At 32.5% G+C, this 20,832-nt stretch overlaps 2 protein-coding genes across 4 annotated transcripts; one reads left to right on the top strand and one right to left on the bottom strand.

Annotated features, from left to right (window-relative positions):
• Nucleotides 1-4,743: 4,743 nt before the first annotated feature.
• On the bottom strand, nucleotides 4,744-13,210 carry LOC108915491 (tubulin polyglutamylase TTLL4). Of its 3 annotated transcripts, XM_018721537.1 has the most exons (7): nucleotides 13,068-13,210; nucleotides 11,964-12,697; nucleotides 11,534-11,791; nucleotides 7,535-7,747; nucleotides 5,277-5,490; nucleotides 5,055-5,170; nucleotides 4,744-5,000 (listed from the first exon to the last, which is right to left on the bottom strand). In XM_018721537.1, the coding sequence occupies exons 1-6, from the start codon at nucleotides 13,107-13,109 to the stop codon at nucleotides 5,060-5,062; spliced, it is 1,572 nt and encodes a 523-aa protein (XP_018577053.1). In that variant the 5' UTR covers nucleotides 13,110-13,210; the 3' UTR covers nucleotides 4,744-5,000; nucleotides 5,055-5,059. The 3 variants fall into 3 exon arrangements, with proteins under 3 accessions (XP_018577053.1, XP_018577052.1, XP_018577054.1); XM_018721536.1 differs by having other exon boundaries at nucleotides 5,000-5,170; XM_018721538.1 differs by having other exon boundaries at nucleotides 5,000-5,170; nucleotides 11,534-11,665.
• A 1,000-nt stretch (nucleotides 13,211-14,210) lies between these two features.
• Nucleotides 14,211-18,197, top strand: LOC108915492. Its single transcript, XM_018721539.1, has 4 exons — nucleotides 14,211-14,301; nucleotides 14,530-14,622; nucleotides 14,689-14,866; nucleotides 17,250-18,197. The coding sequence occupies exons 1-4, from the start codon at nucleotides 14,225-14,227 to the stop codon at nucleotides 17,304-17,306; spliced, it is 405 nt and encodes a 134-aa protein (XP_018577055.1). The 5' UTR covers nucleotides 14,211-14,224; the 3' UTR covers nucleotides 17,307-18,197.
• The last annotated feature ends 2,635 nt before the right edge of the window (nucleotides 18,198-20,832 follow it).

Below are 20,832 nucleotides of genomic sequence, written 5' to 3'. Positions count from 1 at the left end.
CAAACAATATCTTTGAATTAGTGTACGCAGGAAGAAGTTAGAAGTGTTAATGGGTTCTACGACTCCTTTTCCTCTATCATACTTTTTTACCAATATTACTGCACAAAATTCAATTGAATATCTTAAATTAAGAAGCTCCCAAACAAAAAACGTAAATCCCTTTGTTTTCACCTAAAGATTCTGTGGTTAATGGTGTAACCTACTTTTTTAATACTCTATTAGTAGTAACTGTGGTGTAATAATCTAGGTAGATTATTTTGCCATCAACGTAGCACCTCTAGTTATACGGAAAGTAGCTGTCAACTTCTTCATTTTAAATAGAACACCCTGTATATTATTCTATCAATAAAATAGAATAAAAATAAGTCAAAAATGTTTAAGCTTCCCTGTACCTAAATCTAACCGTTTTCAAGATAAATCGCCATTTTCTAAAAATTTTGATAGATGTAAGCATTTCAAAAAGTCCTTATATCATTTTTCGATCTGGAAACTTTCACTTGTTTTTCGGAACACAAGAAGAACATAAAATGCATTACCTTTTATTGTCAAAATTACGTGAAGAGAATGTTACCAAGTGTCCGACTTTTTACGCTACATTTTAAAAAGTTAAAACTCGCAAAACTTTTTAGATTCAAATGGAATACCCTGTATTTTTTTGCACCACATTATAGAAAATCGAATTCTCTTTTTACCGATATAGGCATCATAGGGATTTTGATTTTTTCAGATATTTGCGGTTCTCCTACATTTTCATTGAAGATAGCATATCTGATAACCTCCGTAACCAAAATTCCAGAATCGTATTATCTTTGATTTCTCTGAATCATTTAATTTACCGTGAAGAACCCTGTATAATGTAATAAAGTGTTTGTTACTTATTAACATATTCTGTAAATTTTCATTGTCAAATTAAGTTATGAGATGGGGGGCACTCCACATCTAAGTGTCTTTGTGCACTGTTTACCAATCTACAGAGATAAAGATTTTTTTTAATTCATGTTATTCTGGGGCTAATATGGTTTACATATATCATATATCGGACCAGAACTTCAGAGAAAATTGTTAATAAAGTTTGTTCCTAACCTTTAAATTTTGGACTTTTCACAATGTTGTGTTAGTACACTGCTGGCCCTTTGAAAGTGGACGATTTATTTTTCTAATGTGATGTGGTCTACTTCTTATTATGACAAGTTTGTATATGTCAGTGTCATTAGTAATTTGCTTGGTAATTCAAGATGCCGCGTTTAACGGAACCAGAGAAAGTGAGAGCTATAACTTTACTTCAGAATGATTGGTCATTGCGGATGATCTGCAGGTATGCAAGAACAGCATATTTAAACTCGAAGAAAAATGGATTGCGGAGGGTCATGTAAGTTATGTTGACGGAGGTGGACGTCGAAAAGTAAGCACCACCTAAGAATAAATCCTTTTGACATGGCAGTAGCGGCTTCGTTTGAGACGAATTTTCGTGGATCAGTGCGAACTGCAAAGAAGCGGGTGAAAGATTCGGTGTTGAAGAATTATGTGGCCGCAAATACAGTTGCTTTGACTCGCCAGTATAAAGAACAGAGGTTAGAGTTTGCAAGACAATTTGTAGGAAGCCCAGTCAACTTCTGGGAGAATATTATATTTTCGGACGAAAAAAGTTTTCAGTCTTGCTCCGGTGCTTCTGTCCGTGTCTACCCACCAGAGATTATAAGGTATTCGAAGCCTTATGTGAAACCCACACAGCGCAGCGATAGATTCTCCATTAACGTTTGGGCTTGGATAAGCTCTGCCAAAGTCCTGATGTTTGTTGTGACCATGCTGTATCCTCAGAATTTCACTTTCAAGCAGGATAATTGTGCAATTCACACCTCAAGAGTTGCGTCAGAATGGTTCATTGATAACAACATCGATGTTTTACCTTGGCCCTCAAAGTCCTGGGGATATATGGTGAAAAAAATTTACGACAAACTTCCATTCAGTTAACGTCGAAGAACTTTGGGGGGAAATTGAAAACGCATGGGATAACATCACTGAGGATTATAACAAGAACATTAATTTTATCAATGCCATGTAGATTGCAGTGTTATAGACAAAAATGGTGCTTGGACAAAATACTAACTTTACGAATCGCGTTTTTTTGACGACGAAAAGTGTTTCATTTTTAGATCTCGTCGACGGCGAATGAATGGCCGTTAGAATGTATAATATATTTCAGTATTGGAAAAATAAATAATTTGCTACCTAATTTGGATTTGTTTTGCTCACTAGAACTAGTATGATGATAGACACACGTTAAATTTGACATCATGACAGCCGATTTAAACCTCACATTTTCAAGTCAGCTTCACAAAGGCCAATTATAGACAATTTGCTTATAAGAGTCATCCACTTTCAACGGGCCGGCACTGTATATTGTCATAGTATGTCAAAATTCGCCTACATTTTGAATAGCTGCAATAATTCTGCAACAGAAGTTCATACAGCGCAACTCCCGTCATAAAATAGCAATATAAATCAGTTCCACTGACAAAAAGAATTCGCAAACTCAATTTTTCACCGAACTTTCTAAGATTTCTTGCAAGGCATCGCGATTCCCGCAGAATCGTCTCAGCGACATTCACACTGATACAAACATGCGCAATACCAAGCGCTACGTTATTCCAACCACAGAGATCAGGGAAATGATTCATCGACGTGTCTAAAATTTTTCACCGATGTTTCAAAAATTCACACCCAAGTCACACGGACAAGAAGATTGCCACCAAGAGTTCCCATTCCTTCGGACGACGACAGCGTATGCCGATCTCTCTCTCAAGTCGCGGACAAGAACTAGGAACATCAAAATTCTTCATCCCCTCTTCCCAAATTGTGGCGAAAATAACATCTAAGGGACTTCAATTTGCACCCCTGAATTGACCTTAGGGTCGGTATTATTAACCCACATCAGTTTCAGGCTTTCAACTCCTCATAGACAGCTGTATTTCCTGAGGATGCAGAACTATACATCAGGCCACCTAGCGGAATTCAACCAGCCAGTGTGCGAACACTAACCCAGGTTTTCCGCAGTTATTTAACCAAAGTGTGTACTCGACCGATACTTCAGAATTTGTATTGCAACCACTGTATTATCTCCACCGTGTCACGATATACATACTTAAATCAATAATGCTCATAAATTTTTAAACTGCATTTCGAGTTATAATCCTAAAAATTATCAATCAGTGGCCAGCGCTTCCATATACAGCTTTCATGCTGCATTCATACACAGCTCTCTCATGCCGCCAATTCATACAAAGCTTGTAAAGCTTTACGTACCGGCACTCTAAGGAGGCTGTATGCTATCAAACGCAGGTGCTTTTAGCCAGTGCAGAGTGATTTTTAGACACTAACGTAGCAGACCCGCCAGTGATATACAGGGTGATTCAGAACTTATCCAAAAAAAAAATTCTGGATGTACAGTTGGCGCCACGCAAATGTGAACGGTAATATTGTACGGTGTAATTTAAACTTCAAATCATAGTCGTAAAATTCAATAGTTGTCAAATATACATATCTGTCATTTAGAGCAAACGTAATTAAATGTAAACAGGTAACGTGAAATATGCCGGAGCATTTAACTGAAGCGCATAAAGCAAGGGCTATAGCTAAATTAGAAGATAATTGGTCTTTGAGTGAAGTGGCTGCTGATTTAAATGTCAGTAAGAGTTGTATATTTTATATTAAACAACGCTGGCGAGAACAATAATTACAAAGATCTATCAGGCAAGGTGTCGGGAAGATTTCCAGTGACGCGGAAGACAATGCCTTGGTCGAATTTATCCATAAGAATACCCTCTCTGTGTTACGGCACTAAAAAAAGTCGGATTTACTACGATAAAATCCAGATGAAATTTCCATAACTACTAAAATGCGTTCACATTTGGGTGGCGTCAACTGTACAGGGGACCCTTACAAATACAATTTTGTAAAGAAAAAATCTAAAAGGGCAGTTCGAAAATGATTTAAAAATACACTTCTGCACGGCACTGGAAGCTGGTCCACTGTAAAACCTGACCTCACACAATGCGACCGGCATGGCGGTGTGATAAAACCGGACAAAAACTTTTGCAAAGAAAGAAATAAATAGAATTATAGCACCTATTTTATATCGGCAAATTCAAATGCTTTTGCCTTTAATAAAATTAATTTGTGTTTTTAAATAATAAAATCATTTGACATACACGATGTTACAACAACTGTTCAAAATTTTATCCACTAACGTGTAAAGACATTTGGGTCCGTCTTAATCACTTTCTACGAACTAACACAAATGATGTCTTGCTTCACCATAACAGAAATGCTTCACCACAATACAAATGTTGTCTTGCTTCACCATAGATTAAAACGATATCCATCAACTCTGAGACACTATACACGCAAACCATTTTTGACACTAACTACTAAAAAACTGTTGTTGTAAACACCACAGATAACAGGTAAGCACTATTGCAACGACGGATTTCAGCATTCGGAATCGCTAAGGCCATGTGGCTCTCCACGCGTATTGCGGATGACGCTAGAGACTACAGTTGTCCAGCTATGTAGTGGTTGAAGGTACTATGACTTCAATAATTTTTTTCTCAGAAACTATAAGGATTTTACAAAAATTTTTTTTACGTTATTGACTCCATTTCTCATGCCGCGTCTATTCCTAAATTTTTTTGGATAAGTTGTGAATCTCCCTCTTCTTCAGTTGTAAACCCATTACAAAAAACATTGAAAATAATACAGTATTTTATTAAAATAAAGTGCAAGTATCCAAAGTACGTCTTAGGTCAAACAAAACAAATTAGAAAGTGGAACATCAACGTAAAGCATAGAATAAGAATTCGCAATGGAGAAGCAATCATATCTGTGTCATCACTTGGCGTCCCTCGTGGCAAACGGTAAAAGGGAAACACGCCAGACATTTAGGAAAAAGGGAGCCGCTGATCTAGACCGTCTCCAGGAGTAAGATTAAGGAAAAAAATCGTCTAAGAAAAATATATATAATACAATAAATAAAAAAATATATTTCACAAATTTACTTCAATTAACACCAGGATTGGTCTAACTGGCATTTTCCTTGAAACCATCTATACTGTAATTGATTCTCAGGTGAAAATTTATCTAAATTGATACTTTCAAACGCTTCTTTTTGGTCCTAAAAAAATATTCACAAATTAAAAATACCTTTTAATTATTAGGCACTTAGGATGAAAAATGTATACCATGTAAGAAAAACAATACATTTCATTAAGTAAAATTACCATGGATGGAGGGAATACTCTTTTACAGTCTCCTATATGCAAATGTTCCTTATAAGCTTGTACAAGATACTGCCTTGTTTCTGAAGATAAACAAGGTTTACATAACTGACACTCAAGAGAAACACAACTTGTTCTGCATAAATTACTGTTACACATTTTCGAAAATGTTGCTATATTTTTATCTGAAACTATCATTTCTTCTTCAGATTTTGACCTAAAAATACATTTAAAATTCAAAATTAAATATTAAACATTTCTATGCTAATGCTATTATTTTTTTTCTTCAAGGTCCAGAAATTCTCAGAAAGTACTTGGACTATATTTTTACAAAAAAATATCACATTTTATGACTACTTAAAATATTTATCTAAATGTTTCTTTATGAATCTATTGATATTCGTACATGCGATTGTTTTTACATAATGAAAATTAAAAACCAAAATACTATAGATGTGTTCAAAATATTAAGACTGCAAATTAATTTTGAGGGATTTACAATAGATGGTGTAACTTACACTATATCGCATCGGACACTTCTGTAACTATATTCATGTCAAAGCTCTGTCATTAAGCTTTACGCTTTATGTGTCATTTTGTTGAGGTATAAATAACATTTTTTCTCAGCTCCGAAGATGTCGAATTAGGGGAAGCTTTACTTTTCCTGTTCAAGTCAAAAAAAGTGCTGCTGAAAGTGATCGAGTGATGTTGGAAAGTTATGGTGAACATACTCCATCAATAAAAATGTGTGAGTATTGGTTTCGACATTTTAGAAACGGTAATTTCAATACAGTTGACAAAGACCATCCTGTTTAACTCAAGATGACTTGCTGAATGGTTGAATGTTGATTGCACAACAGTTTCCAAACGTTTAAATGCACTTGGTATGATTCAAAAGCAAGGAAATTGGGTGCCATACGAATTCAAGCCGAGAGCTGTTAAACGGCTATTTTTTTCGTGTGAACAATAGCTTCAACGGCAAAAAGGAAAATTTTTTTGCAACATATCGTCACTGATGATGAAAAATGGATACGCTATGATAATCCTAAGCATAGAAAATCATGAGGTTTGCCTAGTGATGCATCAACATCGACGGCAAAGCTGAATATTCCTGGTTCGAAGCTCATGCTCTGTATTTGGTGTTGTGTAATATGAGCTGCTTCAACTGAATGAAACCATCACTGGTGAACGTTACCATAAACAATTAATGCATTTGAGCTGTGCATTGAAGGAAAAAAGTCGCAATTCAAACAAAGGCATGATAAAGTAATTTTTCAATATGACAATGCTTGACCACATGTTGCTCATGAAGTACAAAAAATACTTAGAACCGTGAAATGGGATGTTTTACCCCACCCATCAAATTCACCAAATATTGCTCCATCTGATTACTACTTGTTCTAATCCATGGAATACGGCCTGGCTAAGCAGTGCTTCCAATCTTACAATAATACAAAATATTGGATTGATTGGTGGATTGCATCAAAATATGAGTTGTTCTTTTGAGGAAAAATCTGTATGCTGCCAGAAATATGAGAAAAATAATAAAGTACAATTTTTCACAATAAAGCCTTGAATTTACAAAAAAAATCCATCAAAATTAATTCATAGTCCTAGTGTAATACTGCCTTTTACTACGAAAATAAAAGTAAATGTAAAAAAGAAAATGCAAAAAGAAAATATTCGTTTTGTATTTTAAAGGCCCCGCAGACCTCGTACCATTCGTGCAAACAGGACTGTACAGAACAAGTCGCACGAATCAAGAATGTATATTGTTTTTTGCTCATACAAAATGGAACAAGAATTGGCTTTTAAAAAGAAATAGTTTTTCTCATATCAATTTATTAGAACAATTAATATTACCAGGAGACTGGTATAATTATTTGAGAATAAATGAAGCAACCTATTTGAAACTGTTATAACCATTTCTCTTGACGCATTTTATTTACTAATTCTTCATACATCTTATTTTTCATATGCCGGAAAATGTTTAAACAAAATAATAGTCAAAAAATAATTATTTTGAATTTATCGCTGTGGTCAGTGCGCCTGTGTATTATTATTATTATTAAGTGGAATGAACAGCACCACACACTGCAATTCCTATCCGTACATTCAGAAAATCTTACCAAAAAAGATTTTGCAGGACTGAAACCGTACCACTTTTTTCTCCGCACACTGTGTATCTGGCACATTCTTGCAAGTCTGTATGGTCCTGTTCGTACAAATTGAGCGAAATCTGTAGGATATTTTAAACTTACCTAGTTTTTAGTGAATTTTTGGAAATATATTCAGCCACTCCCACCAGTCCTAGAACATTATACAAAACTTGATGATATATCAGCTTATTAGGAGGAAAATGAGCACTCGACAAATTGGGACTCATATTAGCCTCAAGCAAATAAATATTTAAGTTCTCATCAATTATAAAATCCATTCGCATCATTTCAAAAAAGTTGCGTTTTGATTTAAACCTAAAAATGAGTATATGTCAGATTTGCTAAATTCCACCATTACCATGAGAAAATAGTTCAATTTTTTGATAAAATAATTTTTCAATTTTATGAAAAAATAATTTCCCAATTTTTGAAAAAATAATTTTTCAATTTATTAACAACTTCTTTTTACATTTCATATTCTGTTATTTTAATTTAAAATTGACAGTCTACAAAAGAAATAAGAAACCATTTGAAAATTTTCAGAAAATCAAGGTAGAATTTATTACTTCAAAAAATAGATACATACCTACAAAAGTACTATTGAACAAGTGTTTTTTTTTTTAATCAAGTTAACATCAGTTTCTCATTTGATATGCAAATGATATAATTTTTAAATAATACTGATACAAATTTAAATTGTCTGCATATTTTTACATATTTCGCTGGAACACTGTCTTAGAATTTCTTTTTTAGTATAGTAATAGTCGACAGTACAGGCCCCCCCTGGAAAGTTGATTACCACATACTTTATAACTCCTGAGGAGCTTCGTTTTGACGAGTCTACCACATTTTTCCTCTGCGACTTTTCTCGATTCCTCCGCTTTTCCACTCGGGAAAGTCCAAAAACATGGCAATTTCCCGGGGTCTTGAAAACTCAAGACCACATCTTTTATTTTTAGCTTAAGTAATTGGAAATTTTGTTGCAAATGCCGATTTAAATTTGTCCGACAGAAATTCCTCCGACATTGACGTGTCTACCGGTCGAAACATGCCAAAATAACAGGGTATTGAAAATCAATTACCACATAGGTAATTTTTANGATCCGGAATCTAATAAAATACGACAAGCATGAGGATACCCTTTAGAATCCAGAATCTGAACAATTGCTGTCGATAACAATACCTCACACATTTGATTACATTCTGATGAAGCCATTACCACAGAAGAACTTTGAGTTGAACTAGGGATAGGCGTTGTCAACTCCATCCCACTTGCCTCCTGAGACTGCCCATTGGATCCCTCTGCAACCAAGGGTTTCTTGTTATAGTGCAACAACGTGTGGTGTCGTGCTTTACATTTTTTACACCCTACAGAATTACATTCTTTACTAATATGATTTGGTTTCAAACAGTTTAAACAAAGTTTGAGACGTCTTGCTTGTTCAAATCTATTATAAACACTAAGGTTAAGAAAATCGGCACAATTATTTATGTAATGATTGCCTTTGCAATAACTACATGATTGATTGGTTGCTACAAAAGCCTGTGATTTAGAGGTGACTCTATGTTTAGTTTGTTTATTACCTTCCAATGACTCTAACAATTCAGCTCTATTTTTAAGGAAAACTTTAAATTCTTCTAAAGTTGGGAGCTTATCCCTAGCTTTAGTTTCTTCCCATTCGCGATAAGTAACCGGATCCAATTTACTGGTTACCAGAAAAATAATCATGACATCCCACGTTTCAGTACTTTGACCTAATGTATTTAAAGATCTTAAATGTTTAACCATAGAATCTGATAATTTCCGTAATTCTATTGCAGATTCCCGAGTTAATGTAGGTAATGAAAATAATAACTTTATATGATTATTAATTAAGTAACTTGTGTTATTATAACGCTCACACAACAAATCCCATGCCGTTTTATAGTTCGCTGCAGAAAATTCCAGTGAGTGAATTGCCTCTTTTGCATCTCCCTCCAATGCACCTCTTAAAAAATGAAATTTTTCAATTTCAGCGATAGATTTATTATTATGAATAAGAGACACATACGTATCACGAAATTCTAACCAATGCTCATATTGACCTTTAAATTTTGGAACTGGGATATTTGGCAACCTTGGTGCTGTTTGCATAGTTACAGAATTTACAGCACTAGGTTCTACCATATTGCTGCCATTATGACTAACCACTTCCTCTTTTTTACATTCAGATAGCAATCTTTTACATTGAGTTATCGCTTTGTAATATGCAGTTTCAAATAATTCGCGTTCTTTTAATTGTTCATCAAAATTCTCATGACTTACCTCAATTAAGGTCTGTACCTCATTAAACTCTAACCAAACAGTATTTAATTTGTCTAAACGCGACTCCAATTCGATTGAAGTATTTACATCAACAATATTAGCTTGACTTGTAGATAATTGTTGAACAATACCTTCCAAATAATTTTTAAAAAGAGTAAGGCGTGCTTTAATAGAACCTCTCTTTCTAACCAACATTTTTAAATCTTCCGTCATTTTGATAAGACTAAACAATAACCAGTTGAGATAATAAAGTATTAATTTAAATAGTTTACCAACTTTTCCAACTAACACAAATCAACCAGCCTTTTACCCTCAATTTGTACTCCACTGGCTTTCTCCGTGCAACTGCAACCTGGCTTCACGATTACTGCTATGTGGTATGGATTACTGTTACTACTACTCTCCTATAATCTGCCACAATATATCCAGAGGTCTGCCGACGTCGCTGCTAGTGTCCAATTTCTCCGATTCGTTTTTTCTGCGATGCCGCTCGAATATTACCACACTTAATTCGTCTCAATGTAAGGGCCAAATGTTTACCAAACCACGCTAATTACAAATCCTGCTCGATTGGACCAAATGTTGAGACCCCAATGATCTCTGTTTGATGGATTATTACTGACCCTTTGTATTAATAACCAATTATTTCTTAAATATATATTTCTAATTTATTGACGATACATGTCGAAAAAATTGTTGACAACAACTGTCATAATTAACCAACGATAATTGAATTAGGAATATCACGGTGCACTACTACATTCTGAACACCTCCTATGTAATGTTTTCCCGTGAAAGTACGGTATATCTCAAATATTTATAGGCCTTTTTCTCAAAACACAATTTTTTTAAATGGCACGTAGCATAATTCCAATAATTTTAATTCTATTGAGAAGTATGTATGGGATTATTGATAAATTGATTTTAACATTATTTATTGACAAATAATTGCCTTTTTCTGTTAAAAACTAAACTTTTTACTTCAAATGGTCACGAATCACAAACAAATTAATGTTTTCACAATCCCCTTTCTTTAATCATACTCATGTAGATTAAGAGAAAATTGTTTGTTCTTTTTCATACTTAAATTTGTGTCGGTTACACTACGTGCCGTAGAGCGCCTCAAATTCAATACGCCTCGCGAGAATGGATCTCGTGTCGCCATTTTGTACTATTTTGAACACTTAAAGATATGGTTAACATCCTGGAACATTATTATTCTCTTTTTCTTCCAATAAAATAAATCGAAAAAGCTTGTTATTTTAGCAGTGGTGTTACCCCTTAAATGTGAATAAACCAATTTACTCATCTTTAATATGCAACATGATGCATAAACAATAACTGAATCTGACATTGGTGCAAATAGCACTAAAATGAAGTCATTGGTGACAATTTTCTACAAGTTCATTAAAATATAATTCCAATACAGATTCTAACGATCAAATAAGAATACACACTTTATTATGTAAATCCTTTATACTGACTAGTCAATTAATATTTTACAAAATAAAACTGTTCAATTCTGTTTACCTTAATTTATCTTCTTGTATGTATTTTTTTAAAGTTTATTACATCTTGAAAATGAACCTATTTCCTACCTATATATGAATATTAAATATTAAGGCCCGGTACTTTGAGTCTCGGTTAAGCCTTATTGGTTATTTAATCAAATGATTAGACTATACATATTCTGATTTATTTTATACATGTATATTCACACTCTAATCGCCTGATTAGTTAATCAAGTCTTAACCAAGACTCAAAGTACCGGACCTAAATGTAGAATTTATAATTACCTTCTTAAGGTATCTACTATCAGAGATTCTCTAGCCAAAATCACTGAACCAATTGCATCTTCAATTTGCTCCCAAATAACATCTGGATTTCTCCCTTGAGCTCTCAAAAATGCATTGAGACTTTCTTTCATACTAAAACCAAGTACATTATAATAGTAATCCAGGGCAGGTACTTCCCATATAGGTAAATAATCATCACCAATTACATATTTGTTCAAATTTTCAGAGTCAAAAGGATAATACTTCACAGAGCAAAATCTGAAAGAAACATTAAAAGTGGTTTCCTTTTCAACGTTTCAAAACACCAATTCTTTTGACATTTCAATTTTTTTTCACTTTATTAGTTACTTCAAAATATAAATAGATAAATATAATGAATTAAATATAGTAAATATAGTTAATCATAATTATACAATAAAGACCAATATACCTTAAAATAGCATCTCCGTTATAAATATATACCCTCAAGGGATCTACTGAAGTTATAACTGTATAAATTCCTATATCAAACCTATGTCCACTAACTAACAATGGTTTATCAACATATTCCTGTAAGAATGTTCCTTCTTTATCCAAATCAATGTCACTGATTTTTCTAATTTGGATATTCCTATGATCATTATTCTTTTGTACGAATGAAATATTTGAATATTTACTTGAATATTCTAAAAATTTTTCCTTATCCACTGGCAATTTAAAAGCCGGAGGAATATATTTTAAGCCACTTGTGGCTAAGTCAACTTTGTTTGTTATATAGCCACATCCAGGAAAATGGTTCACTTTTTGATGTGGTTTTAAATTATTTAATTGTGAATGTAATTTTCGGAAGGGATATTCATGAGCCCATAGTAAGTCCCATTCTGTTGCATTTGGATTGTTTTCATAACCTAATCGTTCCAAAATGGTAAATACTTCCTTTAAATAACCAGTTTGGATATTTTTCCCATAAACCCAAAACTTTTTTAAGTGTGTCTCTTTATTAGATTGAGGTTCGCTTTTCAATTTAATAAAACACTGTCTGCACTCATCTGCAGCTATAATAACAATAGTAATTACGGAAACTACTGCTATTAGAACAGATAATGCATTATATTTTTCATAGGAATGAATGAAACACTGAATAACACCATTCTTTACCAGTTTATTCTGACTGGGATCTGTAACCTGAAAAATGAATTTTTTTTTTTCATTCGAAAGTAATACATTTTTATCAAAAAACACTTGTATAACTATAACGTATAATGAGTGCCTGTTATTTTATCTCAAACTTATTGTTATTTGGTTTACAACGTGTTACACAAGTATGAATTAAAAAGGAACAGAATATCAAAAATAGGTATAATTTCTCAATAGGTATTTTCTATTTATTTATTTTTAACAAATATAGGAAGTTCAACATTTTCATTACAAATACATATTATTTACACAATTATTAGTTGTATGCATATAAGTAGGTAATACAAGATATCCTTTTCAACGTGTATAAATTAAAATTATCCTTTTTCCAAGTAAATAATAAAAACATGTTCCTTACCTCTGCATTACTTTCTGTCTTTCTCTTATTTTCTTCATTCATATTTTATTATACCGACAATTATTAACAAAGGATTGTTTTGCTTTTAAAGTAAATCATTTCAAGGTAAAACATAAATGGAACAAAATGATTAATTCCCACGCTAATATATGTATATAACGGTACATACATACTACATAAGATTAATGAATACAAAAAGTTTTTAAATTGGACAGTATATACTCACTTGTTTAAAGCAGTTTCAAATTTCAGGCATTAACTCTTCAATATTATTAAAAAGTTAAAAACAGAAAAATTAGTTTTCATGTATATCAAAAGTGTTTAAGGTTAAGGTGGCCATATCCCTGGCCGAGAAATGGTGAAATTTCTGGCATTTTTAGGTACCGAAATCTTAAAAAGTAAAGCGTCTAGAACAAAAGTAAGCACAAAAATAAAATCCTTGATGTTTTGTTTATTCATTATTACCATTTAAATTTACCCAAATAAAATAATAACTAAAAAAAAGCGTTTGTAAAACATGCGTTTGCTGTTATCCTAAAAGTAAACAATTTTATATGTAGGACTAAGTAAGTAAATGTTATAAGAATATTTATATGTGGAGTTATGTCTAAAAAAGTTAGTATTTTCGTAGATTTCAGTACCTAAAACCTTGATGGTTTGATCGTTTTTTGCACCTGTTTATTCGTTTTACTGCGGCGTCTTTGAAAATATTCAGGTGGTATGACATAACATTCCTGTTATTTGATAAGCTTTAGATTATTCAGTTATTAAATATTTGAAATTATTTGTCTTTGCGGAAAACACTATTTAAAGAATATGGGGCCCTTAACATTGGTTTCATTAATAATTTTCTTTAAATTTAAAGGGATACACAGATTTGACTGTATTTATATGTTTTGTAGATTTGACACTATGGCGAATTCTTTCGTTTTTTTGCCATGGATTCCATTAATCTATTATTGTTGGTCTATTTAGAAAATTATAACCCCTGATTGGCATATTGGCAATACCCCAGATTAATTTGAATTAATGTGGGGCAATACAGAATCCACAGATCCAAGAATTCTTGATCTGTGTTCACGAATATCTAACCAAACTAAGTAGCAAAACATTTCATTTACTATATCAATTCCCCTTTTTTAATTTGTCAATGCAAAATGCCGAAAAAATTTTGCTTACCTAACTGTAAAGTACAACGAGATGATCCGGATGGTCTTGATCTGAGCTTTTATATGTAAGTACGAGTATAAGTAACTTGAAAAATGTATAATGCATTTACAACGGCATTTTGGAGACCTTTTGAAAGGGAACAAAACGAAATTTACCATCAATATAATAAAATTGTTTTGAAGACATAAATAATTAAAATATGTTGTTGGTCAAATGAACATATAATAGAAATTTTCTACACAATATATACAAATTATTATAATTTTTTACCTCGAACAGAAACCTTTTTTAGTGTCCAAGTGTCCAGTAGCAAAGAAGCACCTGTGTCAGATGACGTAGAGTTAAGTTTGATTGATCCCAATGTACAGGAGAGTAACGATAGCAGGTATACACGTATACATATACTGTGAAACAAGTGTGTTTTTTATGTAATGTATGTGTATTCTTTCAGTATCAGTGAAGTTACCAGCTCTAAGGTTACCACGATAAGATCTAGCAGTATGCACAAAAAGTCGCTATCAAATATTGATATGGATTCAATACCATTTACAATGGAGAATCTACCAATGATAAGAAGAATCCTCCTTAATAGACAAAATGAAGTTATTGCTCTAAAGCGAAAGTTGCAGGTAAGACGTACGAGGGTGTATTGCTACAAGAAGAGAGTTACTGATGTGAAATGTTTAACTTCTCATATGAAAAATCATAAGTATTTGAAGGACAAGGTTTCAAAACTTCTTGAAGTAAGTATGAATGTTAATAAATGCGAATAGGTTGAAATTAAGTATATACTATATATTCATCGAGATCTTTTACAATTTTGATCAATAGTGAATGTACAGGAAAAATCATTAACAATGTATGTATACATACTTAAATTTTTGTATCTACTGTTTATATAGAAAATGTTAGAAAAACGATTTTATTTTAATTTGAATGTAATGAGTGGAAGTGGAATTCAGTAAAAGATATGTATGGTCATCATATTGTATGAATTATTATTGTTACGGTAAACCAATGAAGTGACTAATAATCAAGTATGAGATTTTTTATGACAGTTTGGAGATGTATGATCATTGTATGAAATACAGGGTAGCCCGAAATTAATGCAACAAAATTTGGTCATAGATTCTTAAGACAAATTTAGGCACCGATATTTTTTCTTTTTGTCAAGTACCCCTCTTTTGGAGTTACAGCCCCCTGAAATCTGCCCCTAAGAAGTTTTTTTATATCTCAGAATCCTGTTGTACGAAAATCACTAAATTTGGTACACAGGAGTTTTATGACGTGGAATCTGATAATGCTACACTTTTTGGCAAGAAACTCCCTTAAGACACTTTTTCGTGGGCCTTCTTATCTTTGGAACCAAAATAATTTTGTCGAAAATTTGAATTTTTAAAAAATTTTTTAGTTAGAAAGCCATTGAATTTAGCCATTTTGTGTCTAGATATTTTTTTTGTAAAACCAATGTTCTTGAGAAAAATGGCGAATCATGATATGCATTCGACCACATTTTGACATTTCTCTCAAAAACATTGCGTTTTACGAAAAAAATATCAAGACAAAAAAGTTTCTAAATTCAATGGCTTTCTAGCTAACTAATAATTTTTAAAAAATTCAAATTAGCGACCAAATTTTTTTGGTTCCAAAGACAAGGGAGCCCACAAAAAAGTGTCTTAAGGGGTTTTTTTGCCAAAAAGCGTAGCACTATCAGATTCCATATGTCATAAACGTGATTCTCGTACAACAGGGTTCCCAGATATAAAAAAAAGATTATTCTTAGGGGCGGATTTCAGGGGGCTGTAACTCCGAAAAAGGGGGCCACTTAGCAAAAATAAAAAATATGGGTCCCCTAAATTTGTCTTAAGAATCTGTGACCAATTTTGTTGCAATAATTTCGGGACACTTTGTATGTATATTCTTATTGTAACAGTATGCTTGTATGAAAAATACTACGTATAGGCTAAATCGTCGTAAGAAACATATTTTATATTAAGTGAGCATATGGGATATGAAAAATATGTATACAAGATACTTACCTTTAACTCATTGTATGACTAGTGACTACGATGAATTGCACATTGTTTATAAAGATTTCAGTTGTATAAAATACTTAGATGGTTTCAAGATAATAAATCATATTTTATGACAGTGTATTATTGTATACACGTCAACTTTCTAAAACCAAATAAATATTTTTATCCTGCATTGAAAATTAAGAATTCTATCTTTTGATTGTGAGTGATCAATGTCTATTTATTGCAAGTGACTTAGTAATAATGAAATGTCATCAATGTTTCATTTTTTTATATGATTTTTATAATTCATAGTTTATACTATATTATTTTGTATACATTTTTTTATACAGCTTCATAAACATGGTCTATACACTTAATTTGTTATGTATAAGCGTGTAGAGTTAATTGTTTATTGGATTTATGTTTACGATAATAATCTACTTAACACCGAGTAGATAATAAATGTCGAAGACCGACAAGACAACAAACAATTTACACCTCTTGTAAATTTAACTTTGGACTAAATTGTTCACTTTTTTTTATTCACTGATCTCTAATACTACCTTACAATAATAATAAAAATGTTCGATACAGTGTGTGTAACAAACGATTTACGCATGCTCTGTGTGCGATCAATCGCATTCTGTATCGAAAAATGACGTTCAATACGTGTGCGAAAATTGATTTTGCACTCGTGTGATTGTCGCCCAAGCGAAGCGAAACCTCACACTCGCATACGATCAACTGTTTCTCACTTGTATCAACATACTAAAACTAATATAACTTTTAATGCTTGTAATAATCACCTAGTTGGTACCATACTAAAAACGAAAACAAATTATGCGAATAAAATAATCTACGATGAATAATATTGACAAACCAAATTTTGGTGTTTTAAATATTTACAACACTCCCATTTTTAATAAATTCATATATAACTACTATTGAAAATGTAATTTTGTCATAAATTAATAATATTTTTCAATCATTGTAGGAATCGGTTCCAGCACATGCTTCTGAAATTTGGAAACGAATCATTCTCTTCTCTTAAGAAAATTTGCTTCCACACTGCACTTCTATTCTCCAAAGGCGATCCAATTACGATAGCAAAATGGTATAGAAATGTTGAATGTACATCTGGTATCAACGAAGAATCATTAAATGCTGTTACAAAAAAAAAACTTAACGAAGAGAAAAAAAACAATGGAAACAAACCAGTATTATGCAATTTAGTCATGGATGAGATGAAAATAAAAAAATCTATTGATAACGTTAATGGTAAAGAACGCTACATAGAAGTTGTGAAAATAGCAAATGAAAAATTTAATTATATAAAGTGCTACGGTCTATGGTTCTGGTTGCTGCCAGTTACATGCTTACCATGTACTTCCTTAACTTTAACTAGCAGTCAGGGCAAAGCTTTTGGAAAAAACACCTCTGAAGATGCTGACAGTGAAAAATGACGAAACATTTTAAAGCATTGACCAGTTACAGAGGCTACTACCCAACATCTCATTATGTGAGGAACAGGTTCTGCCCATAGCAATGTTTGACCCAAAAAAAAAACGAAATGAATATCAGGGCAATCCTAGGGGTTTTGATAGCAGGTCCGTCTCCACAGATCCTAGCCCGAGAATGATAAGGACAGGTCACAGGTTCCTAGTTAAGACTAAGGAAGTGTAATGTAAGTCTGTAAGTGCCGGCGATCAGGTACATAAACCAACAACCTGAAAATTTGTTGTATTTTAAATATCAACATGGGCCATAAAAGCTTTAAAAACAACCAGTTATACAGGGTTCTTCAGGATAAGTGGCCTATTACACGTTTCAGACGAACCAAAGACAATATGACTCTGAAATTTTATGTACGGGGATTATCAGATATGCTCTCTTCAATGAAAATAATGCCATCAATGTAGCAGTTCCGGTTATACCGGAAGTAGCTGTCAACTTCGTTATTTTAAATGGAACACCCCCTATATATTATTACATTATCGACAAGATAAATTAAAAATAAATCAAAAATGTTAAAGCTTGCCTGTACCTAAATCTAACCGTTTTCGAGATAATCGACATTTTATAAAAATTTTGACAGGTGCAAATGTTTCGAAAATTCCTCATATCTCTCTTCGTTCTGGGAGCTTTCACTTACTTTTCAGAATACACAAAGAACATAAGATGCACTAGTTTCCGCTATCAAAATTACCTGAAGAAAATTATACTACGTGTCTCATTTTTCACGTTACATTTTGAAAACTTTAAACCGACAAAACTTTTTAAATTTAAATGGAACACCCTGTATTTTTCTGCATCATATTATAGAAAATCAAATTCTCTTTTCACCGATAGAGGCATTGTAGGGGTTACAGTTTCAATTTTCTCAGATATTTGCGGATTACTTACATTTTAATGAATATTACGTTAAAATATCATCAAATGTGCCTTGAAAGGCAAATATTTGTATTGTCATTCAGTATTCTACAAGAGTATCAAGTACTTTGTCGACAAAATGCAAAAATGCAGAATAATTCATGCATAGATGACCTTTACAAAATCTACTACGCAAATCAAATAGTGGATACAATCCTTAAGACAAGTGATGGAATTAGGAATAAATGTAAAAATAGTTACCAAGTATTATTGTTTCAGTTGATTTCTGTGTAGGTTGTAGTTTTAACATGAGTGAAATAATAGTTCAATTTTCTGTACCCACTCTGAAAATGTCAGAATAAAAAAAAAATGTGTATACATATACAAAAATGATTTGACCTTATTCTTATAAAATTAAATCTAAAATGCGTTACCTCCTTTGAAACTACTTCCACTACCAAATTTTAAAATTTATAATAATCGTGATCTCAGCAGCAACCAACATAACATTCGGGCTAGCCCGTGGCCGCTGAACTAACCAATGCCGTCCCTTGCCTTCTTATACGTACCTACGACTAGAGAGTAATTGGAAACGTAAGTCGTTCACTAATTCACAATATTTGGCCCAAGCCGGGCAACCTGCATATGCCCATCGAGTGTTGTCTATGTTAATACTTTTCCCCGGCAGGCGATGGAAATATACCCATGTATATCTATTTGGAGTAATTTTGTTCTTTAAATGAATTTTTAAACATTTAGACCAATTTTTCCCTGCAAAAGTATTCCAGAAAACAAATCTTAGTAAACGAAATAATAAACCTTTTTATAATAATTTGTAAATCGACTTAAAATATAAATATCTATAATGATATGTTCAATGTTCTTTGATAATGATAATTATAATTGTTAAGGTTTTTTTTAACTCATTACTGTTAAACTGAATTAAGAGTGATGGCAGAGAAATTTTCAATGTTTTAATAGATAAAGCGGTCGATAGCCGCACGGTTTAAGGCGTCAGTACTTAAATCGATGTGTGCTATCTGCCCGGGTTTCAAATCCCGCGGCCGGTAGACCGTAGGTTAGCTATGCTTGTACGGAGGATTGGCACCCTCTGTGCAGGTATGGGAGGGTGGGAGAATGTTGGCTTGTGTCAATGTGAGATTGACACCGGTTGGCATTTGACCACCCCCCTAATTAATGAGGTTTTCCAGGTTTCCCTCATTCCTGCACTGAATGGTTGTTAGGGCCTACCAACATAAGTTGTTCCTGGGCGTAAATGCGGCCTGTTTAATAATAATATGCCGCCTCCTCTCCAGCACAAGTCTCCGACTTCTGGGCTAATTCTAATAGTTAGAATGAGTAGAGATATTATTATTATATTATTATTCGAGTTTGTAAATAATAAATTGAAGTAAATTATTTTTAGTACTTCTAAATCCAATATCTATTTTTTTCCAAATAATAAACTGTTATATTATAAAAAAAACTTTAGTTTCTATTTAATACATTTTTTGAATTTCAATCAGATTTTTAATAAATTATCATTTGAGTATGTATACATAAAATAAACCTACAAGTGAAGCCGAAGGTCACTCGTATATTCCTCGGGTACTTACGTGTACCTAATTTGTGGTTTGTTTGTTTTATTATTCCTTGTCCCTTATGACTTGGTTATAGGTTAGGATTAGTAGTAGTGGTTTAGGTAAGTTTATATTGTTTAATAATTTGGTGCAAAACAAAATAGCAAGTAAAATTTTCAAATTGTGGGTAGCAATGGTGATATTATTAATTTTTATTAGATTAGATAAACAATTTTGTATGTTAACGTTCGTTAATAAATTGTTTATTTCACAATTAAAACCTACGCCCGACATGAAAAATTTAATAAATAAAAAACAATTGCGGAAGCAACAGATCATTTAGTAAAAATTGGTACAATAAATATGAGTGATTAACAGGTACTGAAACGAAAAACCAATTATGTTGTTGAAATTGCTTCCTGTTTAATGAAAAAAGCAAAACTCCGTGAAATTATCTAGGATATTCAGATCTGAAACATATTAATGAATCCTTAAAAAAAACCGGAGGAGCATACATATTCATCATTAAAATTTAAATTATTAGGAAAACAAAACATTCAAACTATTGATTCCGTATTTTGTGAGATTATTTTAAAACATAATAAAGTCGTGGACAAAAATAGACAT

Source organism: Anoplophora glabripennis, unplaced genomic scaffold, assembly GCF_000390285.2.
Source record: "Anoplophora glabripennis isolate ALB-LARVAE unplaced genomic scaffold, Agla_2.0 scaffold1512, whole genome shotgun sequence".
NCBI lineage: Eukaryota > Metazoa > Arthropoda > Insecta > Coleoptera > Cerambycidae > Anoplophora > Anoplophora glabripennis.
The sequence above is the reverse complement of the archived record's forward strand: the minus strand, read 5'-3'. Positions and strand labels throughout refer to the sequence as shown.

Bases quoted from the DNA above. Each gene is read 5' to 3' on its own strand.
- LOC108915491 (XM_018721537.1), bottom strand. From the start codon at position 13,109: ATGAATGAAGAAAATAAGAGAAAGACAGAAAGTAATGCAGAG. The intron at 7,748-11,533 runs GTAATTATAAAT...ACTCATTTTTAG, and splicing joins ATAGTAGATACCTTAAGAAG to GTTTAAATCAAAACGCAACT. The intron at 5,171-5,276 runs GTAATTTTACTT...ATATTTTTTTAG, and splicing joins GAGTATTCCCTCCATCCATG to GACCAAAAAGAAGCGTTTGA.
- LOC108915492 (XM_018721539.1), top strand. From the start codon at position 14,225: ATGCCGAAAAAATTTTGCTTACCTAACTGTAAAGTACAACGAGATGAT. The intron at 14,623-14,688 runs GTATACACGTAT...GTATTCTTTCAG, and splicing joins CAGGAGAGTAACGATAGCAG to TATCAGTGAAGTTACCAGCT. The intron at 14,867-17,249 runs GTAAGACGTACG...CAATCATTGTAG, and splicing joins CTCTAAAGCGAAAGTTGCAG to GAATCGGTTCCAGCACATGC.